This window comes from Choloepus didactylus, chromosome 13 (genome assembly GCF_015220235.1).
Source record: "Choloepus didactylus isolate mChoDid1 chromosome 13, mChoDid1.pri, whole genome shotgun sequence".
Taxonomy (NCBI): Eukaryota; Metazoa; Chordata; class Mammalia; order Pilosa; family Megalonychidae; genus Choloepus; species Choloepus didactylus.
This window is the reverse complement of record NC_051319.1, coordinates 81,400,000-81,427,765: the sequence shown is the minus strand read 5'-3', so window position 1 is coordinate 81,427,765 and position 27,766 is coordinate 81,400,000. Positions and strand designations below refer to the sequence as shown.

Genomic DNA, 27,766 nt, shown 5'->3' with positions numbered 1-27,766 from the left:
GGCATTCTCAATCCCATGATGCTAAGGCCAAGCTTATCCTGGGGAGTCATGAACCACATTGCCAGGGAGGCTTACACCCCTGGGAGTCATGTCCCATGTAGGGGGGAGGGTAATGAGTTAATTTGCAGAGTTAGCTTAGAGAGAGGGGCCACATCTGAGCAACAAAAGAGGTTCTCTGGGAGTGACTCTTAGGTGTAATTATAAGTAGGCTTAGCATCTCCTTTGCAAGAATAAATTTCATAAAGGCAAACCCCAAGATCAAGGGCTCAACTTATTAAATTGAGAGACCCTATGCTTGTGAGAATATCAGGAATTCCTCAGATGGGGAAGTTTAATATTTCCACATTTTTCCCCAGTCCTTCAAGGGGACTTTACAAATACTTTTTTTATTTTTTTGCCAAAAATACTCTGGGATGTATTGGGGTATTACATTAAGCTGTACAGATTAACATGATCTCATTCCCTATTCTAGGTTCCATGTAATTATGTTTAAATAGACTGACCATGCAGGTTAAATTAGATAGTGTGCCACAGAGAATATAATTTTTGTACCAAATAAGCATCACTTAAATAACAGTTAAAACTCAGGAATAGATGTGACTGCTGTAAGGGCTTACAACCTAGGAACCTTTACAATAAGCCTTATTGAACAGTCTGTACTCCTGCATCATCAATTACCCAATCTCTATGCACATTCTATCCCCTGATAGCCTTTGCTCTCAAATTCAGTTCTCAGCATTTGCTCATTATAGTTTATATTAGTGAGGACTTACAATATTTGTCCTTTTGTTTCTGGCTTATTTCACTTAACATAAGTCCTCAAGTTTCATTCACCTAGTTGCATGCCTCACAATTTCATTCCTTCTTGCAGTCACTCAATATTCCATTGTATGTATACACCAGAGTTTGCCTTTCTGTGCACCTTTTGATGTACACTTAGGCCACCTCCATCTATTGCAAATAGTGAATACTGCCGCCATAAACCACCACTGTGAAAATGCCTATTTGCAGTCCCTGCTTTCAGTTTCTCCAACTATATACTAAATAACTGGGTTGCAGGATCATATGGCAACCCTATACTTAGCCTCCTGTGGGACCACCACACTGCCCTCCAGAGGGACTGCACCGTTCTACTTCCCTACCGATAGTGAATATGTTTCTCTCTCTCTCCATAGCTTCTCCAGTGCTTGAATATTTCCGTTTATTTTTTAAACAGTTTTATTCACACACCATACAATCCATCTTAATTGAACAATCTATAGCTCCAGCACTTGTATCCATCTGTTTATTTTCTATACATTCCATCCTAAGTAAACAATCAGTGGTCCCTGGTAAAATCACATAGTTATGCATTCACCACCACACTCTGTATGAGAACATTTCCATTTCTTCCACAAAGAAGGAAGGGGAAAAAATCAAAGAATAAAGAATAATAAATAAAAAGGAGAAACAACAGCACAACAAGAATCCCATACCCCTCCATTATATTCCCCTTTATTGACATTTAGCTTTGGTAAATTGCCTTTGCTACAATTAATGGAAGAATATTACAATATACTGTTTACTATAGACCCTAGTTTGCATTGGTTGTATTTTTTTCCCCATATACCATCCTGTTTTCAACACCTTGCAATGTTAACATTAACTTGTTCTCCCTCATGTAAAAAGTTTCTTATGTTTCTGCACTTAATCACCATAATTGTCCACTCTAGGTTTCACTAAGTTACATAGTCCCAGGTTTTATCCTCTGTCTTACCTTCCTCTTTCAACCATACTCACACTCACACTCACACTTAGTTCATTATACTTACAGTACTGTGCTACCATCATATAGTATTGTGCTATCCATTTCTGGACCTTTCTAATCAATCCTGTTGAACATTCTGTACTCCTTCAGCATCAAATGCCCAATCTCTACCCTGTTTCTACTTCCTGATAACCTGTGTTCTTATCTTTAACTCTAAGAGTTTGCTCATTATAGTTAGTTCATATTAGTGAGATCATACAATATTTGTCCTTTTGTTTCTGGCTAATTTTGCTCAACATAATGTCTTCAGGGTTCATCCACATTGTTGCATTCGTCATGACTTTATTCTGTCTTTTGGCTGCATAATATTCCATTGTATGTATATACCACAGTTTCTTTATCCACTTGTCCGTTGATGGAAATTTAGGCTGCTTCCATGTCTTGGCAATCATGAATAATGCCGCCATAAACATTGGTGTGCAAGTGTCCGTTCATGTCCTAGCCTTCAGTTCCTCCAAGTATATACCTAGTAATGGGATTGCTGGATCATATGGCAATTCTTTACTTAGCTTCCTGAGGAACCACCAAAATGCCTTCCAGAGTGGTTGCACCATTTCATAGTCCCACCAATAGTGAATGAGTGTACCTCTTTCTCCACATCCTCTCCAATGCTTGTAGTTTTCTGTTTTTGTTTTTTTTTATAATAGCCATTATAAAAGGTGTGAGAGGATATCTCATTGTGGTTTTGATTTGCATTTCCCTAATAGCTGGTGAAATTGAGCATCTTTCCATATGTTTTTGAGCCATTTGTATTTCCTCTTTGGAAAAGTTTTTGTCTATGTCTTTTGCCCATTTTTTAAAACATTTTTTAAAGTCAATTTTATTGAAATATATTCACATACCATACAGTCATACAAAGCATACATTCGGTTGTTCACAGTACCATTATATAGTTGTGCATTCATCACCAAAATAATTTTTGAACATTTTCATTACCACATAAACAAAAATAATAAGAATAAAAATTAAAGTGAAAAAGAACAATTAAAGTAAAAAAGATCACTGGGTACCTTTTCTTTTTGGCCCCCATTTTTCTACTCATCCATCCATACACTGGACAAAGGGGAGTGTGGTCCATATGGCTTTCCCAATCACATTGTCACCCCTCATAAGCTACATTTTTATACAATCAAGTTCAAGATTCAAGGGTTCTGGGTTGTAGTTTGATAGTTTCAGGTATTTATTGCTAGCTATTCCAATTCATTAGAACCTAAAAAGGGTTGTCTATATTGTGCATAAGAGTGCCCACCAGAGTGACCTCTTGGCTCCTTTTGGAATTTCTCTGCCCCTGAAGCTTATTTCATTTCCTTTCACATTCCCCTTTTGGTCAAGAAGATGTTCTCCATCCCATGATGCCAGGTCTAGATTCCTCCCCGGGAGTCATATTCCACATTGCCAGGGAGATTTACTTCCCTGGGTGTCAGACCCCACGTAGAGGGGAGGGCAGGGATTTCACCTGCCAAGTTGGCTTAGCTAGAGAGAGAGGCTTTTGCCCATTTTTAAATTGGGTCATTTGTCTTTTTGTTGTTGAGTTGTAAGCTCTCTTTATATATTCTGGATATTACACCCTTATCTGATATGTGGTTTCCAAATATTGTCTCCATTGTGTAGGCTGTCTTTTTACTTCCCTGACAAAGTCCTTTGATGCGCAAAAGTATTCAGTATCCTTTGTCTAGATGTTCTATCTATTGATGAGAGTGGTGTATTGAAGTCTTCAACTAGCATTGTAGAGGTGTCTACTTCTCCCTTCCTTATTATCAGTTTTTGCCTCATGTATTTTAGGGCACTCTGGATCAGTGCATAAATATTTATGATTGTCATGTCTTCTTGATGAATTGTCCCTTTTATTAATATTTAGTGTCTTTTTGTATTTTTTAATTGCTTTACATTTGCAATCCAATTTGACTGATATTCATGTAGCTACCCCTGCTCTTTTCTGGTTGTTGTTTGCATGAAATATCTTTTTCTAGTCTTTCACTTTCCACCTGTTTTTGTCCTTGGGTCTAAAGAGTGGCTCTTGTAAATAGCATAGGGATGGGTCTCTTTTTAAATCCATTCTGCTAGTCTGTGTCTTTTGATTGGGGAGTTTAATCCATTAACATTTAATGTTATTACTGTAAAGGAAGTACTTTCTTCTACCATTTTATCTTTTGGATTTTATATATCACATCTTTTTTTCCCCCTCTTTTTACCCTTACTGATAATCTTCATTTCTACACTCTTCTACAAACCTCTCTCTCTCTCCTGTCTTTTCCTATCTGCTGTAGCACTCCCTTTAGAATTTCTTGTAGAGCCAGTCTCTTGTTCACAAACTCTTGTCAGTGTTTGTTTGTCTGAAAATATCTTAGACTCTCCCTCATTTTATTTATTTATTTTGTTTATTTCATTTCATTTTATTTTCTCTCCCTGATTTTTAAAGGATAGTTTTGCTGGATATATTGGTTGGTAGTTTTTTCTTTCACTGTCTTAAATATGTCATGCCTCTGCCTTCTCACTTCCATGGTTGCTGCTGAGAAGTCTGCAGATAGTCTTATTGAGCTTCCCTTGTATGTGATGGATCACTTTTTTCGTGCTGCTTTCAGAATTGTCTCTGTCTTTGACATGTGACAATCTGATTAGTGTGTTGGAGTTGGTCTATTCAGATCTCTTCTCTTTGTAGTATGCTGTACTTCTTGGATCTGTAATTTTTAGTGATTATTTCCTCCATTATTCTTTCTGCCCCTTTTCCATTCTCTTCTCCTTCTGGGAAACTCATAACACTTATATTTTTGTACTTCGTGTTGTCATTCAGCTCCCTGAGACCCTCATATTTTTCCATTCTTTTCCCTATGTGTTCTTTTGTGTGTAGGATTTCAGATATCGTGTCTTCTACTTCACTAATCCTTTCTTCTGCCTCTTCAAATCTGCTGTTGTATGTCTCCATTGTGTTTTTCATCTCTTCTATTGTGCCTTTCATTTCCATGGTTCTGCCATTTAGTTTTTCAAGCTTTCAAGTTCTTCTGTATGGTCACCCAGTGTCTCTTTTATGTCCTTCATCTCTTTTGCCACATTTTACTTTAACTCATTGATTTGATTTAGAATATTTGTTTGAACATCTGTAATTAGTTGTTTCAACTCCTGTATCTCATATGGAGTGTTAGTTTGTTCCTTTGACTGAACCATATCTTTGTGCTTCCTGTTATGACTTGTGATTTTGCTTGTGGCTAGGTGTCTGATTTTCTTGATTTGTTTATTCTGGAGGTTGTTTTCTCTCCTTTATCTAGGGTTTTCTTGTTGATTGGCTTTATTCTCTATTTTTTCATTGGCCTTCATTTCTAGACCTCTAGAATGGTTCCTGTCTAACTGATCTGAAAATTTCAGCTCTTGATTTTCTGATTTTTGCTCTGCCTATATGGAAGTTTTGTTTTTTTTTTTTTTTTTTTGTTGTTGTTGTTGTTGATGATGGTCTCTCCAGATAGGATTGACCCCAATCAGATTTCCCAGACAAAACAGGTGCAGGACTCAGATAGTGGGTATAATCAGTATCAAGGTTTCCTGGGGATGAGATCCAGCAGGGTGCCAATCTTTCCTATTGATTCTGTGCTTTTTCTGTCCTGCCCAGCAGTTGGCTCTTGTCAGCCCACAGCTCCCCACTGGCATAAAGTGGTGTGGTGCCTTTAATTCTCAGCAGACCCTCCACCTGCCAGGGGCATAGTTGAGAAAGAGGCTGAGGCAGAGGGCAGGCTTAAACTGTTTCTGTTTTCCAGCTCAGGGATTGAATTTTCTCAATGAGAGTCCCCAGTTGTCCTGGGCCCTACCCCCCCTTTTCTTAGGGAAGATAGGCCCTTCAGGGAATTATCTCTTTCACCTGAGCAGTTACTTTGTCTCTCAGACATTTCTTAACTATGCCCTTGCCTGGATCAGTGCTGACAGCTGAAAAAAGACTGCTACTTTCTTTGTGCTAAAAAGTAAAAAAAAAAAAAAAAAAAAAATCCTTTTCAGAGCTGGTCCTCAGCTCCCCAGGTTTGCCAATCAAGAGCTGGAGTTGGTACCCAGTTCCATGTGTCTCTTTTCTTGGGGCACAGCCTTTTTCTAGTATTCTGCACTCAGCTAACTCCAAACACCTCTGTTTTATTTTTTTTTCCCCCATCAGCTCCACCTCTTCTCTGCTAGGGAGAGACCTCTGGGTTCCTTTTGTGCTTTCTCTGAGTTTAGCTGTGCTCAGAGCTTGTGTTCAGCAGTCCAAATTTGTTGATCAAATCCACAGTTGGAGCTCGGTTGATCTATCTTCTCTTGCTCCTAGTAGAGACTGCTTCTTTTTCCCATAGGGAAGTGACTCCACACCAGCCTGCCATGCTAGTTGGGGAGGAGCGCCAGACTCCACAGATTGGGAGATTTTACCTACGGATCTGTGCTGTGAGCTTGGCCCTTCCACCCATTCCAGCCTGGTGTACAATGTGTGTCAGGTCACGGAAGTCCCCCAAACAGTTGTTCCAGACAGTTACTGGCTATTTATTAGCTGTTTTAGAGGACAAATGAAATTCCACACTCCCTATGCCACCATCTTGCCCCACCTCCTTTTTCACTTTCTTGATGTTGTTCTTTGAAGCACACAAGTTTCAAATTTTGGTAATGTCTAATTTATCTATTTTTTCTTTTGTTATTTGTGCTTTTGGTGTCCAATCTAATCAACCACTACTTAATCCGAGGCCATGAAGATTTACGCCTATTCTTTCTTTTAAGAATTTTATAGTTTTAGGTCTTACATTTTGTCCTTCGATCCATTTTGAGTTAATATTTGTATATGGTTTGAGGTAGAGGTCTACCTTCATTCTTTTGTATGTGTATATCCAGATGTCTCAGATTCATTTTTTTTTATTAAATTCAGTTTTATTGAAATACATTCACACACCATACAATCATCCATGGTATACAATCCACTGTCCACAATATGATAACATAGTTATGCGTTCATCACCACAATCTATCTCTGAACATTTTCCTTACATCAGGAAGAACCAGAGCAAGAATAAAATATAAAAGTGAAAAAAGAACACCCAAATCATTCAGATTCATTTTTGACTGTTCTTTCCCAATCAAATTATCTTGCCAGCCTTGTAAAAAATTAAAACTATTTATTGATCTGTATTTATTCATATGTCAATACCACACTGTGTTGATTACTGCAAGTTTGTAGTAGGTTTTGAAACTGGGAAGTGTGAATCCTCCAACTTTGTTCTCATTTTTATTAAAGATTATCTGGACTGTTTTGTGTATCTCAGATTTCCATATGAATCTTAGGATCAGCGTGTCAGTTTCTGCAAAGAAGCCAGCTGGAATTTTGATAAGGATTGCATTGAATCTGCTGATCAATTTGGGGAATATTGCCAACTTAAATATTGTCTTCTGGCCCATGAACTTAGGAGGTCTTTCCATTTATTTATGTCTTCTTTAATTTTTTTCAACAATGTTTTATAGCTTCAGAGTATAGGCTTGTACTTTTATTATTTTTTTCTTTTGATGCTGTTGTAAAAGGAATTTTTCATTATATTATTTTTGGGTTGTTTATTGCAAGCAATTGATTTTTTTTTTTTTTTAGTTTTTTTTTTTTTTTTTTTTTTCAGACAACAGCCATTTTATTATGCTCACTGATTCTGTAAGTCAGGAACTTGGACAGGCACAGTGGGGTTGATGTGTCACTGCTGGAGGCTCAGCTGGGAAGGCTTGATGGCTGGAGGCAGCTTCACTCATGTCTGGGGGTTGACAACAGAGTACCTGCGTGTGGTAGTTCTGTGTGGCTTGGACTTCCTCCCAGCATGGTAGCGTTAAGGTGGTCTTAAGGTAGCCTTAAGGTGCTTAAGGTGCAACTCAGAGTTCCAAATGTGAATTCCAGGAAACAAGGCAGAAGCTAGCCTTGGAAGTTACACAGCATCACTTCCTTTAGGCTGAAGCAGTCATAGATTAAAATAAAGGAGAATTAGACTCCATTTCTTGATGGTAGAATGGCAAGGTCACTTAGTAGAAGAGCCTATGGGTGGGAGCTATTGTTGTGGCCATCTTTGGAGATGCCACATTTAGCCCTTTTGGTCACAACAATTCTTATGTAAAATGCCCACCTCTACCCAAGTCCCCCCAAGTCTCATTCCAATTTGCATCACCCTTAGGCTCAGAGTCCAGGATTTCTTTATATAAATCAGCAAGCAATTGATTTTTAAATATTGATCTTGTATCTTGCAATGGTGAATTTATTAGTTTTAATAGCTTACAATTGATTTTTAAATATTTATCTTGTATCTTGCAAGTTTGCTGAATTTGTTTATTAGTTCTAATAGTTTGATAATGAATTCCTTAGGATTTCTTGTATACATGATTGTGTCATTTGTGAGTAGAGACAGTGTTACTTCTCTTCCAATCTACAAACCTTTTATTTCATTTTCTTGCCTAATTGTCCTGCATCATTGCCCTCACCTTATCTTACCTGTCAGCAATATTTGACCCAGTTGCTCATTCCTTCCTTCTCATAGCTCTGCCTTCATTTGGCTTCCTGGACACCACACTGTCTTGATTTTCCTTCTGTCTCACTGGCTACTTTTTGGTCTTCTTTGCTTGTTCTTCCTCTTTCCCTCAATCTCTTAACCATTTTCTACCTTGAGCTTTCCCTTGAATTCTGCATCCATGTATCCACTTGCCTACTTGATATCCCCACTTAGATGTCCAATAGTCACCTCAATTTAACATGTCCAACACTGATTTTCTAATCGTAAATTTAGTGGGAGAAAAGAAGAAAAGAAATAAGCTAATATTTACTGAATGCTTATTATTCACACTATGCTGATACCTTAACATGCATTATCTCATTTACAATGCATCTCAACTCTATGACACTATTGTATACTTGCTAGGGTCACATAGCTAGAGAGTGGCTGGGAAGAGGCTTGAATGAAGGTCACTGATTCTAGGGCTCAAGCTCCTTCCTAACAACTATATGGTACTTCTTGGCAAATCAAAAAGGGGGTGTGCCAGTTTGGATATATTATGTTCCCCAAGAAAAAGCCATAATCTTTTTTTTTTTTTTTAATCTTCATTTTATTGAGATATATTCACATACCACGCAGTCATACAAAACAAATCGTACTTTCGATTGTTTACAGTACCATTACATAGTGGTACATTCATCACCCAAATCAATCCCTGGCACCTTCATTAGCACACACACAAAAATAACAAGAATAATAATTAGAGTGAAAAAGAGCAATTGAAGTAAAAAAGAACACTGGGTACCTTTGTCTGTTTGTTTCCTTCCCCTATTTTTCTATTCATCCATCCATAAACTAGACAAAGTGGAGTGTGGTCCTTATGGCTTTCCCAATCCCCTTGTCACCCCTCATAAGCTACATTTTTATACAACTGTCTTCGAGATTCATGGGTTCTGGGTTGTAGTTTGATAGTTTCAGGTATCCACCACCAGCTACCCCAATTCTTTAGAACCTAAAAAGGGTTGTCTAAAGTGTGCGTAAGAGTGCCCACCAGAGTGACCTCTCGGCTCCTTTTGGAATCTCTCTGCCACTGAAGCTTATTTCATTTCCTTTCACATCCCCCTTTTGGTCAAGAAGATGTTCTCTGTCCCACGATGCCAAGTCTACATTCCTCAAAGCCATAATCTTTTAATCCAGTCTCATGGGATATTGGGAGTAGGTTGCTTCCACCCAACTGTGAGTGACACCTTTGGTTAGGGTGTGACCTCTGATTGAATGTTTCCATGGAGGTGTGGCCCTGCCCATTCAGGGTAGGTCTTAATTAAATCACTGGAGCTATATAAGAGAGCCTGCTAAGAGTGACATTTGGAGCAGCAGCTAGAAGAGACATTTTGAAGATGGCCATTGAAAGTAGACTTTTGCTACTCCAGAGTTTGCCTGGGAGAAACTAAGAGAAACCCCCAGATGCCTAGAGAGAAATGTCCTGGGAGAAAGCCATTTTGAAACACAACCTGGGAGCAAAGGAAGGACACCAGCCACGTACCTTCCCGGCTAACAGAGGTTTCCTGGATGCCAATGGCCTTTCTCCAGTGAAGGTACCCTTTGTTGATGCCTTCCTTTGGACACTTTATGGCCGTAAGACTATAACTTTGTAATCAACCGAATAAACCCCCTTTATAAAAACCAATCCATTTTTGGTGTTTTGCAAAATGGCAGCATTAGCAAACTGGAAAAGGGGGTATCCCTACCTCTATCTCTTCAAAATTGTCCTTTGGAGTAGTGTGATACCTCAGAAAAGATGGATCCTGCAGGATCCCTTGTATTGGAATGGGAGTGCTCGTGAGCTCTGCAGTGCTTCAGGGCTATCTTTTCCCACTTCCATGTGGAACAGATGCTTAGAGATGTCTTCTGTGTGCAGACAGCTGCCTCACCTCCAGGGAAAACACGCCTTGAGTTTTTGGCATGTTTCTCTTAGTCCTTTTCCTGGGTTAGGGTTTCTCTGGCTTTGAGGTACACTTCTGACCCATCAGAACTGCTCTCAGCATTTGCTTATGTGGCTTTTCCATTTTCCTTACCCTTTCCTTCTTGTCCTTTCCCATTTGTTCACAACTTATCAGCTCCTCTGGGTCTGTTCCCCACTCTGACACTTGCTTGTTCAACACTTAGCATTAAAAATTTGCTCAGTATTTCTGATCCATCTGTGTCAAGAGTTTCCTTATTAAAATACTGGCTACCAAAAAATACTGATTACTCTCAAATAGCAGTGATAACTTCATTTTCTCCCTAAAGTCCTTAATAGAAATAAAAATATCCAACATGAGTCTATTCCTATTGGGAATAAATTTTTATAGTAAATTTTGACCAGACTGAAAAACCAGTCTGTTTCCAGAAGGCATCTGCAATTCCCTTTGGTCCCCATGATATATGTCCCAAAGGCAGCTAGGACAGGTGAGAAAACTGTGGTAGTTCTTTTGTCCATGGTCTCATAGCCAGTTGGGAGCAGAGCCCTTTCTGTTCTCAGTTGAGTCGGTTTATTCTGAGCGAGTGGATGTGTAGGGCCTGCAGTCCAGTGCAGTGTGAGGTCCCACCTCCAGGTTTTGCATCTTGTGTCCAGAGGTCTCACCCTTCCCAAGAGCCCTCTCACTGTACCTTATTCCATATGCTGAACCTTTCCTGACCATCTCTCCCTGTTGGAGTTAATCTGTCTTCTGTCTTTTCCCATTCTAAGTGTTAACCAATTATGAGGCATTGTGTTACAGTGGAAGTAGCACTGTTATCTGGATTCAGAGAAACTGGATTCAAGAATCAGGTTTTTGTGGCTTTGGACAAGTCTCAACTCTTCAAGCTTCATAGACCAGATGATATCTAAGGGCATTTGCAATTCCAGCCTTCTCAAGCTTTCTCATTCTATTTCTCTGATAAGTGAACCTGGCCTAATATCTCAATAGTTGGTAATGGCTTAATGTGCTACACCAGAGGTGGCAAATAGGTAGCTTCTCTTCCATTTGTCAACTGTGGCAGACTCATTAATTGGTCTCAGCAGTCTCACACTGAACCCAGTCATGGCCTTAGACTTCTTAAAATAGTTTAATGTGCTAAGTAGCCACAATCAGTGGATCACATTTGAAATCTGCCTGTATGCTTTGTCTTCCCTCCTACCTCCAGTGCATTAATCCAAAGGTGGTGGTTAGGATACCATAAAAGTTAAGATCATGGGCTCTGGGGTTCAGCTACCTGCATTCAAATCCTGTCTCCACCTCTTCCTTTCTGTGTGACCTTGGGAAATTTACTTAACTTGTCTGGACCTCAATTTCTTCATCTGTAGTATGGGGCAAAAGAGTAGCCCTACCTCATAGGGTTGTAGGGAGGATTAAATGAAATAACATGTATAAAGAATTGCTTACAACAGTGCCTGGCATATATAACTCAATAAATGTTAACTATTAATAATGGGCATGTTAAGAACATGAAAGGCTGGTAGAAGAAAAATTCTTGAGTGGACAGGGCCTTCTTGAACCCTTTCAATTTCCAAAATAATCAAAGATCCGTTCCATCTATGAATGTGGATTGAACTCACTTATGCATTTATTCATTCATTCATTCATCTAGTAAAAAATTTAGGACCTACTTTTGTGCTAGGAATATAAGTAGGTGTCTAAGATATAACACTAAACAAGACAATTCCCTGTTGGAGTTTCCTTTATAGTCAGGGTAAAAAACAAGTGAAAAAGCAACTACAATATTCTATATAACTGCAATGATTGGAGCTTGGACACGGTTCTTAGGGAGTACTGTATATGCAGGCAGAGTCTTATTGGTGGTAGCGTTAGATTTGGACGCTAGAAGAAATACTAAGTCCTTGAGATCTAGCTTGCCCCTGCAAATATTTTGTATGCAGTGGATCCCTTGGGCAATACTTGTCACTGGTGCCACCCCTCGGCATGCTCCTGCTCCTTGACATTCATTCAGTTGTTTGACTGACAGCCTAAAACTTCTACTGCTGTCTCCTGAGCTGCTCTCTCCCTATGTGTCAGTCAGAGCTGATGGAATTGGGAGGCGGAGATGTGAAGACAAATTTGCAGCCACAGAGTAGTTGGATCTCTCTGTGTGCCTCAGGAAAACATGAATGTCAGGCTTGTCAGGGACTTGGAAAAGTCAATGAGTCCATCCCCTGGCCTAATTCAAGGTAGAGCATGTCTCAATGACAGCCTTATTTGTCTGGGGGTGGGTGTTGTTCATACCATGACCCTTCCTGTTCCCTCATTGGTGTCTTACAGTAAGCAGCTGTTGTGTGACGTGATGATTGTGGCGGAAGATGTTGAGATCGAAGCCCACCGTGTGGTTCTGGCAGCCTGCAGTCCCTACTTTTGTGCAATGTTCACAGGTATGGTGGGAGCAAACAATAACCCACAGTTATGGGGCTGCAGCCTCCCTGGGAGAGTGTCATGGGTGGTGGCATGAGGGGAAAGAGGGAAGCATTGGAACCCTACCATGATGAGCTTCTCTGTGCCAGATTATGTGCTTTGCACTCTGGAGGACTTGATGAAACTGTAGTCTCAGCCAGGCCAGTCATGCATTTAGCCCCTCATCCACTTGTCCTCCCTGAGGGAAAAAGAGGTAAAATAATATAGTCCATTTGTTCTCAAACTTCAACATGTGTCAGAATCATGTGGAGAGCCAATTCAAGGCTGAGTGCAGGCACATTTTAGCTGAATGGGCTCTAAACCTTTCCAATCATGGCTTACAGCCTCTGCTGGGCAAGAATGGTTCTTCTTGGGAGAGTCTTGGCACTTGTGTCTTGAGAGTTCGTCACATGTGTGTCCCCCTTGGCCTGTCATGTGAAGGAGCTGGTCTCAACTCAGAGCTGTGCCTCTGCTAAGTGGAGCAAGCCACTGTTACCTCACATTGGGCCTTGGGCCAGAAATTTCACAATGTGGCCTGGAAAACCAGCTAATTTCATTACCTGGAAATTTTGAGCCATGTTCCCTTTGGAGCAGTCCCAAACCCTGCTAACCAGGTTTTTCTTTTTTATTTTTCTCATCTATCCATCTCTCTTCCTTTTTAAAAAATTCATCTTGTCTGCAATAGTTCTGTAGCTGGAACTTCAATAAATAGCCCTGCCAGTCCTTCTTTGTGTGTGGTTTGGAAGGTTCAGTGTTGAGAGATGAATCTGTTTGCAATTGCAATGAATTGTAGTGTTGGTTCTATATTATGCTTATGAACTTGTCTCTGGGGGTAGTCTAAGCAAAAACAAAGTGATGTTCGAAATGGGGAGAAAAGGTGCTTCTGAGGTAGGTCTTAGGTTCTAGTAATAGAAGGGAGGGGCGAATTAAGAGAAGAAAGTAGTCTGTGATGTCCATCTAAGCCTTCTATTGAATCTGGTGACCATCCCTCCTTCCATCCATCCATCCTTCAAACACTATTTACACTTGTCACTGCAGAAAAAAATAGAAAATGTGAGCAAGCAAAAAGTAAAAAATTGCATTTAATATAACATCTAGGTAAGATTATTGTTTTTATCCTTTCTGATTTTCTATAAATATATATCTAATACATTTTTAATATAAATGAGTTCACTTAATGTATAGAGTTGAATAGTCTTTTTTGATGTGTATACTTAAGAAAAATTACTGTACATTTTCCTGGAATGTTCTTCCTCCCTGCCTCTTTGCCTGCCTAACTCCTGTTTATCCTTCATTATTGCTTAAGCATCACTTCCTCAGGAAGGTCTTCCGTGACTCCTGGATTGGGTTAAATCCCTTTGTTACTTGCTCTTATGGTACCTTATGCCTCTCTTTAGTATTACTCATCTCATTACTTGCTCAATATCTGATTTTCCTCATCCATCATAAGCTTTTTGAGGGCAAGAACTATACCTTTTTTTATTCGCTGCCTGGAATCATCTTCTTTTTAGTAAGTACTCAATCAAGATTTGTTGAATTGAACTTAGCAATATGTTATGAATATCTTTCCATGTCAGTGGAACCACATCTACATCATACTTTCAATGGCTTCATAAGATTCCATCATGTAATGAATCCTAATTGAAAAACCATTTCCTTATTTGTTGGAATTTTTTGTCCTTTCTAAAATTGCTATTATAAATAACGTTATAATGGATATCTTTGGATCTTATTCTTTATTTACATTTCTGATTATTTCCTTAGACTGGATTCCTAGGATAAGAAATTCTTGGTTAAAGGGCTATGTACATTTTTAAGACTCTTGGGATACATGCCACATTGCTACCCTGAACAGTCATACTTCCTTGTACTGCTATCAGCAATATATGAGATCTCTGTATTTTTGAAGTTTCCTGGCTTTGCTTAGACCTTGACAAACAGGTACAAAAACCATCAGCAACATTGCAGAATTTTGTTCTAATTATCAAGTTCAACTTCAAGCACATAAAATTAGTAATGAAATGCCCAGCTGACTCTTGTTAATAGGTCCTTTTCTCTCACCAAGTTTAAGGTCAAAAGAAAAAGAAAATACTTGTGGCTTTCTTCTGACCTAGGGGGGTGATTAGAATCTTTTACTTGGGCTCCAAGTGTTCTTATTTTTTGTCCTCTGAGCTCATGTTGCCCAAATGTGCTGTGGTGGTTCCAAATACCATCTTCACACTCCACACTCCTTGACTGTGTCCTGCTCACAATAACTTGGAATAAATATGAAATGGAGATCTGAGTGCCTACCAGAGAGTGTCCAAATCCAGCCAGCCTATGAGAAGGTCTGGATGGACACTCAACCTGAATGTCCTCCCTTTCTTTCAGGATGGTGTGACAAGAGACACCAGAGAGGCCAGCTGTGCTGTGGACGGCACACCTTTTCCTATGGCTAAAGAATACTTAAGATACCTGCTTTGTTATTTTTCTCCCCAGCCAGTTGCTCCATCCCAGGGGAAGCAATTACCCCAAAATAGCCTAGTTAGTTTTTCTCTTTTTATCATGTCCTTTACTTTGTGTTCTGTGTATTACAGTATTTGTACTCTGTATGAGTCCCTGACCTACATGTCATCCAAATACTTTAAAAACAACCCCCCATTTTATGGTGTTAAAGGAACTGAGGTTTAAAAAAATATGTGGGCTCAGGGTCTCACACCCACTGTCATGGCTAAAACATATTAGGGCTTCCATCCCAAATATGATGGGATGTGAGCGTCCCACTCTTTAGTTCTATTGTACTTTAAGTAGTGGCTTATTGGCTGGGTTTTTTGTTTTTCAAAGAAGTGTTATTGTCCAGTTTTTATTAGACTTAGGCCAATATTCACTTGGTGTCTTTGAACAGTTGGTGAGTAGCAATAGGGAGGAGAGGTCATGAGTGTGCTGGGGGTAAGAAGCAAAGGGCTTGGAATTTGAGTGGACATCAATGATCCGTAAAGCCGAACGGTGAGGGATGGCTCACTCGCTCACCTCCCAAGTACACACGCATCCTGTAGAACCTTTGTTCCACCCTGTCTGCATGCCAGTCCCTGCCAGGCCCTGGCTTATGTCTGTGTTCTGGGTATTTGTAGGTTTGTTGATGCCTTTGAAGAACTTTTCATAACATGCAGCTCAGCAAGACTTAATCCGACACAGTGGTGCAGAGAGATGGTGGTGGTGGGGGCACTAGGGAACTGAATTCGTTCTTTGAACAAAGTGGGCATTGAGAGAGGCTGTGGAGGAGGAGTAGTGGACAGGGTCTGGTTTGGAGAGGTTTTGCCTCTGACGAGTCAGGGATTGAGCAGAATAGCTCAGGAAAATGAGCTGGAAGCATCTGAGGCTGCCTAGTGCCTCACCTTCCACGTAGTTGTCTTCCAGACTCAGTCTTCTTTGAGCTGAAGTGCAGTGACCTAGGGTTTCTTCTTCCTGTCTCTAACATATCACGTCGAAGTCAGGTGTCCTTTTCTGGCTTAAGAGCCCAGATTTTGGGGTGAGGGGTGCAGTGATGGTATCCAATGTGTTGTTCTTGATGTGGAAATGGTGATTTTTTTTCAAGAAGTGATTTGGATTGCGGTAGTGCCTAGGAAAACAGATTGCTGCCCAGCCACCCACCAGCCTCCTTGACCTAGGAGGTTTGATCAAGTTGTTTTGGGGAAGACTTTCCTGGGCTTATTTAGCTCAGCCTTAAAACTCAGGTGGGAGCTCACCATTGATAAGGAAAATTTATAAAGGTTCATAGAAGAGGTTTGGATTTGGTGATGTAGAGGCCACTTTGCTCAGGATTAAATACAAGAGTGGTAATGCCAACCTTGAATTGGGAGATAGTGTGCTATTGAGGAAAGGGCTTTGGACCTGGGTTCCAATTCTGACTCCAGCACTTAGGAGATGTGTGGAATATTCACTTAATCTCTCTGATCCTCAGTTTCTTATCTGTGAGACTGGAATAATAATAGTACTAGGGAACAGATACAGACAGTGGGCTTAAAGCACCCACTACTGAATAGGTACTTGATAAAATTTACTCTTATTTGTAGAACACTTCATAGTTTCCAAAGCTATTGTAGATGTGAGGGGTGGCTGTGACACCTGCCTACTGGAGGGTGCTTAGAACTGATTTGTGACATCTGTGTGGAAACACAGGCAATTTACTTCCTGACTGGCTGCTCCATGTGCCTCTAGCTGGTGGAGGAGGGATGAAGTTCCAGGTGATGGAGTGCTATCCATCACTGCAACTCTGCTGTATCCTGCTAGCACAACTCTCTTACTGCCATTGTCTCCTTTGACTCTCACACAGCTCTGGAATAAAGGTAGGGCAGGGAATGTCATTATTTTACAGCCTTTTGCAGTCAAATGCCCCAGACCACTCATCTGCAGGATTCAATAAGGTGGCAGGGCAGTTCTCTCTCTCTCATGTGAGGTTAACATGTGATATAGGCCTTTGTGCTCAGCTCTAGCCAACTGAGTTGGCAACCCAGACATTAGGACTTACACTTAGATGAGGATTTGAGGGACGAAAGTTTAATAACATCTTAACACACATGAACAATTGTGTAAAGGATGAGGATCTTCTGTCTTCTTTCTACCCAGAACATTAGACTAAATTGTAGCAGTAAGGGTTCAAATTGGGAGTGAAGAATAATTCTATAACATTAGGGCCCTTGACCTTACCCTTTTATTCCCCTTAAGGACTTAAAACTTTGTAAGGGTGGTCTGTGGTTTAGCTATGGTTCTTCAGAGAGACCGGCTAACTAATCTACCATTCCTTTCTCATTCTTGAATAACAGGGTTAGATTTATACCAATGACCTGGAAGATGAGCCAGAAATTTCCTGAATTTCCTAAGTCTTCTGAGATAGTGAAAGATTTCCCCTGTTTACTCCCCAAGTACTACCTCCTCCTATAAAGAGCTCAGTTGTGCACATAGTGTGTTTGCTAAGGTCTGCACTATGACTTGGACATATATCTAATCGGGATGTGGGATTGCTTGCTGTCCTGGGTTCTCTGCGGTTGTTGGAGACCCCTAGGTACAAGGCCCTAAGGTGAGTCTGAGGATTCAGAGAATTCAAGACACAGTCCCTCAGTCCTGGCTATCATCATATCACACCTGATTTACTGCAGCAGCCGTCTGGTTGATCACCCTGCCTCCTGTTTTGTTCCCTCACCCCCAGCCCATTATCTGTGGTGTAGCCACAGTGATCTTTCCAAAGGATAAATCTGATGTTTCCCTCACGTGCTTAAAATCTATCAGGTGCTCCCCATTGCTGTCAGGATGAAGTCTAAACTTGTTTTCCTAGGCTGCAAGGCCCTTCATGGTCCAGACCCTGCCTGTGTGTCCAGGCTCATCTCACCATTTCCCCTTTTGCTTGCTGAGCTCTAGCCTGACTGAACTGCTTATGGTTTCTAGAGCAGGTCATACTCTTCCTTAACCTCCAGATCTTTACATACATTGTTCTCTCTTCCTGGAATACATTTCCCTCATATTTACTCCTCTTTGGAATAACTATGACTTGTTCTTCAGATCTCAGCTTAGATCAGTGGTCTTAGCCATTTTGGTTCAATCTGATGAAACCAATAGACTCTCATCAGAAAATGTGCTCTTGTGTGCTCATGAGTTTTCCATACAGCTTCAGGGTGCAGGAATCCCTAGCTCAAAAACCTTTCAGGCTGAGTCTCCTCTCTAGTGCTTAACACACTGTGTATAATTATCAGTTTACTTGTCTCTCTCTCTGCTAGACAGCTCCATGAGGGCAGGGTCATGACTTGTTCACCATCCTCTGGGCCTAGCACAGTGCTTGGCACAAGGAGACATGTTTGATGCATGCTTTTTGAATGAATGATTGAATGAATGAATATCTGTCTTATATGGATCATGTTCTACTTGGTGGAACAGGACATGCATGTTAACAGATGATCAAGCAGAAGATATTCGAGGCTAAAAAGATGTGCAGCTAGTAGACATTCTCTGAAAGCTCAGAGCTAGAGGTGGCTGGGCTCGGCCTCTTGGGAAAAGCCAGTGGAGGGAGTCCTGTGGGTTGGCCTTGAAGATGAAAGGACTAATAGAGCTCATGTTCTGTTTTCTTGAAATATTTTATCAAAGTGCTACAGGGTGAGTGAAGGAGCAAGAATGACCAAGCCTCTGCTGCTTTCTCCCTCTCAGGAATTTCTGAACACTGTAGAATTTTGAGATGCCAAGAAAATGTCTCCCTTCTTCCTTTCTTCCCTCCCTACAACAAATAGTTTTAAATTTTTATTATATACTGAGCACTGTTAGGGGTTATGGATATCTCATAAATAAGCTTGATAAGATCCCAGAGCTCTTGGTTCTTGTTTGCTTGATCTTAAATAATAAGTTTTTCTTAGACTGAACCAAGGTCTTGAGTTGGGGAATACTTTTATCAAGGTTAATGAGTTAAGGTCAGTTTTAAATTACAGAGGAATTTCGTAGAAATGACACTGGAATTAGGCAAAGGTTTAATCCCAGCCCTGCCTCTTAACTCGCTGTGTGCAAATATCTCCGGGAATTCCAGTTCTCTAATTTGTACGATGGAAGTCATATCTACCTCTTGGGTTTGTTGTGAGGATGAAATGAAACAGCGTGTGTAAACCCTTAGCAGAGGCACTGGCACACAGCAGCAACTATAATTCTCCAATTTTCAGGGACTGTTTAAGCTGAAGCCTTTGACTAGTATGGTAATGTCTCCTGGTTCATTAGAGATATAAGATTGTTTTCTATAAATCTGTAAAATTAGATTATATGTCTCCAATTTCATATAAGGGAGTTTTCTGAGAAGATAACTATTGTCTTTGAGGACCTGGTCTCTCTTTCACACCCTTTTTTTCTTGCTTATTGAAGCTTTATGTACTTAATGTAGAAAAAAACTAGAGATTTCAGAGTTGTGTAAAGAAGAAGGAAAGAAACATCCAAATGTCCCATCATCTAGAAAACTGGTCATAGACCCCTTTGAGAATCTGGTAAAAACAATCTGTCATCCCCTCCCAGAAAAAAATGAATTTTTGTACATCCATGCAAACATTTGTACACAATTTCAGGAGTCTCCATTCGTGCTCCTCAAAGTTACAAAATTCTAACCTGGCTCTCCCAAGCAGAGATTCCATGGGGAGAAGACATTCAGTCCAGACTCTGTTTTGCCCTTTCTTTTTAGTCTTGTTTTTTTAAGACCCAAGTTAGACTAAGAATTGGTTATTTTCAAATTATCTTTTGCAATATAATTACCAACTGGACCCTCATTAATGATCTCCTTTTAGCTGTTTAGAGTGATAGGTTTAACATCAGATTTCCTTGAGTATGCATGTTTTTAACTATCTTGGACTAAACTCAAGAGAGCCTATGTGATGGGTGGGGGAGGAATCCACCATCTTTTCCTCTTTCCTCTTGGCCTCTTTATCCTCCCCCTGGACTCTTTGCACTGGTGGCCTCAGACCTTCTACCAGCAGCCAGAGAGAAGTGAGAACAGAATGCAGTGTCTGGTCTACCTGATCTAGCAGTGACAGGAGCACGCAGGGTTTGGAATGTCTTTTTTTTCTTTTTCTTTTTCTTTTTCTTTTTCTTTTTCTTTTTCTTTTTCTTTTTCTTTTCTTCCTGTTCCAGAGTCATTCAGCTCTCCAGCTGTGTCAGGATGGGAGCCGGGGATGGGTGGAGGAACCCTGTGCAGTCTGTGCAGCTTGGAGGTGGGCGTCTGCAGCCCACATGCTGTACTGCACTTTATTTTCTTGGCTCTAGCATACAAATTCCACAGAGAGAAAACAACCACCCAGGCTCTGTTTTCACACTCACATAAGGGCTCCTGAATCCATTGTCTCATGAAGTCAGGTTGCCCTTTATTTGAGTCCACAAAGACATGTCTTGCCTCTCTTTGCCTTCTGAAATGAGCCTTCTTGTTGAATGAGCCTGACCCTAGATAAACCTGAGTGTTGTGTATAGAGCGCAGGCCCTAGTTCACAGGCCCACACCCTCACTTTCTTGGACTATTTTCAGGGCCTTCCAAATGGTCTCCCTGACCCTGACCCAGTTTCCACCTTGCATCCAGAATTTCATTCAAAACCTCCCATGTGTTGATATCACTCTCCTGTTTAAAACCTTTCAGTGGTGCTTCATTATCCTTAGGATAGAGTCCAAACTCATTCACATGGCTTACAGAGCCTACAAATCCTGGCTGCTCTCTACCTTTCCAGCTTCTTTCCTCTCGCTGTCATCCCATGCTCCAACCACACCGGCTTCTCGTCATTCCCCAAATTCACCCTTTTGGCAGTCGTCTCCCTTTACATTTATGCTTCCTACATCTGGATCATCTTTCCTCACCTTTGCTGCCTGTTGAACATTTCTTCTTTTAGTACAAGCTCAAATGTGATCTCTGACTAGGATGCTTTCCTAAATCCTCCAGGCTGGGTTGTTGCTCCCATTTTTGCATGTTTGGAGTTTGTGGGTTCTAGAATCAGACAGTCTGGGTTTCAGTCCCTGCCTGGCCCTTTCCTCGATGTATGACAGTGGGAAAAATGAATTACCTACCTCCTGTGCCTCAGTTTCTTCATCTTTAAAATGGGGACACTATTAATACACTTCATAGATTGTTGTGAGGATTAAAAGAAGCAACACTTTAAAGTGCTCGGCACAGTGCCTGACCATAGATAGTACTCAATAAACGTTATTTTTTTGTCATTGTTGTTATCACAGTGCTCTGAGTACCTCTACTAAGCTCTTATCACCTGTGTTTATAAATATTTTCATATATCTGCCCTTCTGGGCAATGTGCTTCTTCAGGACAAGTGCATGTCTTGTTCATTTTGCCTGGCCCGATGTGTAGAAGTTCACAATAAATGTTGGTCAAATGAATTAGTGCACGCAGATTTGCCTTCAAAATGGAAACAGGCAGCAGGCAGATTGGGAAATACTTAAACTCAGGTTTGCAAGTGATCACAGCCCCAAAGCTGACATGATCTGGATGTCAGCTGGTTTATCCTTCTCAGTGTCTGAGTCCCTTCTGCTGCCTCCCAGAGCACAGACTGTGCTTTTATGTTGCCAAGGAGGGGCAGGAGGCCATGCAGAAGTTAAGTATACTCCAGGCATTGAGGTCATATCTGTTTTGTTTTGGTTTGAACTATAGGTGACATGTCTGAGAGTAAAGCCAAGAAGATCGAAATCAAGGACATGGATGGGCAGACGCTGAGTAAGCTGATTGACTACATCTATACTGCCGAAATTGAGGTGACTGAAGAGAATGTCCAGGTAAACCCAGCCCCCAAAATAGCTCAGCATCTTGCACATTCATTGCCTACCACTTTACGTGCATTATTTCACTTAAGCCTCATAACCACTCAATGTGGTAACTGAGGAGGAACCTAAAATTCTAGAGAGGTTCGGTGACTTGCCCTGGTTCACATGGTCAGTAGGTGGGTGAACTGGCTTCAAGCTGACGCCAGCCTGACTCTACCTCCCATGCTCTATACCACTAGGCTATGACACTTCCAAATGAGCTCACGTCCCAAGAGCAGAAAATCGTAAACTTAGGTCAGTTAAAAATCATGATGAAGAAAGAATGAGAAGACTGGGTGATCTAGCTCCTCCCCAGGTTGTCCTCTCAGAAATTTTGTGTATTGAACTGTGAGGCTTTTACAGTTTTTTTCCTTTTTCTACATTAGTCAACCAAATACCTCTGAGCCCTTGTGATGTCAAACACCAGGACTGAGTCTCAGCAGAACTATGAGGTTTTGAATCTGGCTCCTGTTGAGATTTATTGGTTAAATTTATTGATTTAGTTATTTATTGGGTGGGTCTCCAAAGTACGTTTCTTCAAAACATCTACAATAGATGGAAGAAGATTTAATAAATTACCATGCAAAGAAAAGAAAGATCTATTCTGTGCCCCTTTCTTCCTTTCACTGCCCCTCCCACATCCTCAGACAACTGGAACCTTGAAAAGAGAAGCCAGCAGAGATATTGCTTCACCCAAAGGAGTGTGTCTTTGTGGGAACATGAGGCATTAGACTCATGCCCCATTAGGGGAGATGCTAGTGGGTATGGCCCTCTCTCGAACCCTAAAAAGCACTGGGCAAAACACTTACAGGATACACTATATCTTATCCTTAAGGATTTTGCTATTTATTTAGAGTGATGAAAATTACATTGGTGTGAAGGTTTTACCTTTTTCTTTTCTTTTCTAGTTTTAAAAACACAATACAACCTTACTTATTTACTGTGAGGCAGATACTTTTCTAGTGACCATAATACTTATTTCCCTTATTTGGAACACCACACCACCCTCTTTTCCAGGACTGAGACAGTGGGGAGGCTGAGCTGATAATCATTCATTCATTTGATTCAGCCCAAGTGTTTGAATGCCTCTTCTGTGCCAGTGTTGGGCGCTGCGGTTTTAATCATAAGCAGTGGCGAGTCCATTGCCTGCCCTCATGGAGCTTTCAGTCAAGTGGTGAAGACAAATATTCATCAAAAATGCACACAAGTAAAGTCTATGTACAAATTGTGATAAATCCTTTGAAGGAAAGGAACATGGTACAATTAAAGAGAATATCAGGAGGCCTCAGTTTGGATGCGTGTGGGAAGGGTTCCTTCAGGAGATGAGATTTAAATTAAGTCCTTCAGGATGAGTGTGAGGCAGTTTGATGCAGAGGTGGCTACTCATCAGGGGTCAGAACATAGACAAATAGGGTGAGGAGCACTGTATTTCGGCCTGCAGAGCTTACCCCATTGTAGAGCTTGCCTTAGTTTCTCACCCCTGAGACATTCTCTTGGGTTGTATAATTTCTGCTGTCATTTGGTCTAATTCTCTCCACCCTCTGCCTTGCTCATTGGGGTAAAATGCACAGCCTTTCCACTTTTGTTGCTGGTCTTTCCCATGCAGAAAGGGGTAGGCAGTGCAATGATTGCTTCCTGGATCTAACAGCAGAATTTTGGGGCAGCAATAGTAAATGCAAACTAAAAAAAGAATAAATTGAGTACAAGACTGAGGGAAGGTTGTAGAATTGTATGATTAGAATGGGTGGAGCTAGTCAGTGCAGTAAATTCTGAGCCTGGTTTAGAAGGAGAAATTGTTTTAGCTTTCTTCTCCCTTTTTATCATATATTTATTCAATAACTTTCCCACTGCAAAGTATAAAGTGTTTACAAACTTGGGTAATTGGATGACGTCTCACTCTGGATCCTTATTGCCTGGCTGGCTATTTATCTTTGTGACTTTGTTCTAACCCAGTGGTTGGTCTCTCTAAATTAGTATACTAAATTCAGTTATCTTAAGACAGCTATCAGTAGCTAGCCCTATCAGAGGACTCTGAAGAGAATGGCTTCATCATTGCTTTTACAACCACTTTTTGGGGTGGGGAGGGAAGAGTGAAGATGTACAGAGTCAGAGGAATTGCAGAGGCAGGAGTCAAAGATGAATGGAGACCTGGGTCTCCTGGGTCCAAGCCTCAGCATTGCCATTAATTCACAGAATGTTCTTATTTTAGCTCTCTTCCACTACAAGATCTCAGTTTTCCCATCTGCTAAGTGAGGCCCTGGCATTCAGTAACCTCCTAGATCCTCCCAGTTCCCTGGCAGAGAATACATTAATTCTGCTACCCTCTGCCTTGCTTTCTCTATGACAGCCTCCCCCACACCTCCACTGACACGCTGTCTTGAGGAGGATCAGTTTTCTCATCTGTAAAACAGGAATCATAATAGTACTCATTTATTGGGTGGTCATGAGTTAGACTGCCTGCATTCAAATCCTGACTCTACAATTTCCTACCTGCGTGACCCTGAGCAAGTTACTTAACCTTTCTGTGCCCCACTGTCCTCACCTGTAATATAAGCATAATAATACTGGTGAACCTCACAGGGCTGTTGTGAGGCTTAAACAAATTAATGCAGGTAAAGCACTTAGAACAGTGCGTGGCTCATGGTAAACACTCAATGAATGTTGGCTCTTGTTACTGAAACTAGGGAGGTGGTGATGGAGTCATGTATGCACGGAAGGCTTCAGGAGTGAGCCTGGGTGCTGATGGGGTGTTAGGGGGACAAACCAGGTGGGGTGGGGCATCATGGTAAGGGGTGGGCGTGCAGAGACTAACACCATCTGGCTTGGAAATGTCCAGAAATTCTCCCGAGGTGGTGGTGGTGGTTTGTGATACTGTTGCCTAGGATGTGCCCAGAATGCTTGGTGATGACAGAGGCCCAGGTCAGGTGCCAGCTGTTGGTCTGCAGAGTGGGCCCTTTAAGGGATGCATTAAATAGCAGGGGGAGAGTAGAAGTGTGATCTAGAAGGCATAGGGCTATGAGGCTGTTTCTGTCCTTCCTCTTTCCTGGTAGTAGACTATGTCTGGGGTCTCACTGCTTTACTCCTCTGTTCACTAATTCATTCATTCATTTAGTACACATTTTCTGAGCTGCTATCCTGTGCCAGCAGACAGTATGGACACAGAGGGCATTGTGACAGGCTGTTCCCCCAAGGAGCACATGGTTGGATGGTGGAGACAGATGGCTGAGCAAATGGGAACCCTATAGTGTGGTAGGGCCAGGGTGGAGGAACCCAAGAAGCAGGAAATGGTCATTGCTGCCTTGATGAGAATAGTCATTGCTTGAGCTGGATCTTGAAGGAAGACTAGGGGGTCAGGCCTTCTTCCTATGCCTGCTTTCTATGTCCCCACTGGTCTGAGAGCCCCTTGGGGTGGGCATGGGGGCTGCTGTTAATCCTCTATGTGTGGTGGAATCAGGGTGGGGGCAGCATGTCCGGGGTCCCTTTTGGGAGGCACCTCCTGGGAACTGTGCGTTGTTGGAATCAGTGTGATATAGAACTATTCTTTTTCCTTTTCCTCCTCACTTTAAACTGTGTTGTGTTAGGGGTGACTTGGGGGGAAAACAAAACAGAAAAGGTTGAGAAGAGAGTTTGGCTCAAAATGTGGATCCTTCTTCATGCTGCTCTGTGTCTCTGGAGTCAGTGGCCCCCAAACTGTCTACAAAGACAATATTGGTTGAAGATTCTGTTCACTGAGGAGATGAGCATGGAGGCACTGGGGCTCTCCTGAAAGCCTTAAGAGGAAGGCTCAGAGGTTTGGGGCTTGGTTAAATGGCCCTTGAGAGCTACCCCCTAAACCTCTTCCCAGCCCCACATACCTTGGAGAGACTGTGCATTGCCATTCCATGGTGGCAGTAACAACAGCCACGACTGCCACATATCAGTACTCATTATAAACCAAGCATGTGTCAGTCCCCTAGTATATCATTTAACTCTCCTAACCAACCAACGAAGCATGCTATGATTCCTCTTCTACAGTCCAAGAAACTGATCCTCCGTGGGGTTAAATAACCTGCCCAAAGTCACACAGGTAGTAAGTGGTAGAGTTGGAATTTGAACACAGCTCTCTGTGACGCACTGTGCTCTGTGGCTGTGGTAAACTCTAGTTTCTTGTTGAATAAATCATCTGAATTTGACTTTAGCTTATAATGATGAATAATAATAAAAACCAATGCTAACTGAGCACTCCCTATGTACCAAGCACTGCTTTAAATGCATCATCTCATTTGATTCTCACAACAAGCCTTTCAGGTAGTACCATTAGTATCCTCATTTTACTGATGAAGTGACAGAAGCTTGGAGAGGTTAAGTAAATGCACTCAGTCCTATGGCTGGAAAGTGGACTTTAGTAACTGGACTTAATGACTGGTAAGTGACTTTAAGGTCAGAATTCAAAGTTCACACTTTTAATCACAGTGCACTTCTGCCAGCTCTCCTATTCATTCACACATCTCTTTTTTCATTCTTTCTGTCTTTATTTAGTGTTATTTCTGTGTCAGGCCTTGTGTCTGCACTGGCAGAGACAGGGCTGCTGCCTGGCTGGAGTAGAGGGCCTGGAGCAGCCCCATCCCAGGCTCTCTGGCTGGTACCCTCCCCTGTCCATGGCCCTGCCTCGCTGAAATTCCAGCAGTAGGTGCTTTTTGAGGCAGGGCATTTCCTCTTGTTTTTGCTAAAGGAAACAAACTCTGGGACGGGATATCCTCTGCTGTGTTTTCATGCTATCCGAGGGAGGGAAAAAACAAAACGGGGCCTGTGCATGAAAAATGGAAGGGAATCCATTTGCAGGTTGGAGAGGAACCTGTGAACTCTTTGCTGACAATCATACACAGTCTGTTTTCTAAGAACCGTAAAGCTGAGGTGGTGAAAGGCAGGCTAAATGCTTTTGGACTTGGAACAATCTTCCATCCTGGCTAGAAGGCAGTGGTTCCAACTGACTACTCCTTCCCCTGACTCAGCTTCTCCCCTCCAGGGGCCAGGAGGTACTGCCCCAGGGATTCCACCAGAACAGTCTTGCTTAAAAGCTGACAACTTGCTTGAGGGAGGACAGTTTCACACACGATAAGAGAAAAGGAAATCCTCTCAAGGCCCTTGCTGATGTGGGGACAGGGAAATGAGGACAGTCACCCCATGGATGTTTTGCTCTTTTCTCTTGAGCCTCTGGAGATTTGCTTTTGTTCTTGTGTCCAGGGCCCAAAACCCCATTGGATTGGACACCAGTTTGTTCCTAAGACCCAGAATTTGAGCAGTGACAAATCTTCCAGTAATCACCTCTTTCTCTTCAGCATTCTGACTTCCTTTACTTTTCTTCATGCTTTCCTATATGAAGCGAGTAGTGGGAAGAAAAAGGCCTTTGACTCATAGCTAATTGCAGTATAAGATCAAAGACAGGGAAGGAGCATTTATAAAAACCACAAGTGCCGTTCATTTTAAGAAGTCAGTTTGGGAGTGCTTTTGGGACTGAGTGGACCCAAACAGGATGGGGGGTGTGGAGAGGTGGGAAGCCTTATAATTTCTGCCTACTAAATGGGTTTTCTGAACAGTAGGGAAGTTGAAAGCTACGTGGGTAGCCTTATCCAGGGAGATTTTTAAAACTGAAAGTATAACCCAAGAATTGTGTTCAGGAAATATTTATTATTTCATTTCTCTGGCTTGTTGACATGAGCTTGAGAATTTAAGTACCAAACTTTGCTGCTGTCTTTTTGGTGAGGAAGAGGAAAGGGGGAGGGTGTTTGTGCCTGGCATGGCCCCTTCTTAGCAGCCTGGGGGCAGATTGGACT

General features: G+C 41.5%; 1 protein-coding gene across 2 annotated transcripts in view; it reads left to right on the top strand.

Annotated features, from left to right (window-relative positions):
- KLHL3 (kelch like family member 3) overlaps window positions 1-27,766 on the top strand; it is a 190,094-nt gene that overhangs the window by 38,968 nt on the left and 123,360 nt on the right. For both annotated transcript variants that reach the window (XM_037801301.1, XM_037801300.1), the window contains 2 exons: window positions 12,540-12,646; window positions 21,805-21,926. In XM_037801301.1, the coding sequence (XP_037657229.1) occupies window positions 12,540-12,646; window positions 21,805-21,926 (229 nt within the window). The remainder of the gene's footprint in view (window positions 1-12,539; window positions 12,647-21,804; window positions 21,927-27,766) is intronic.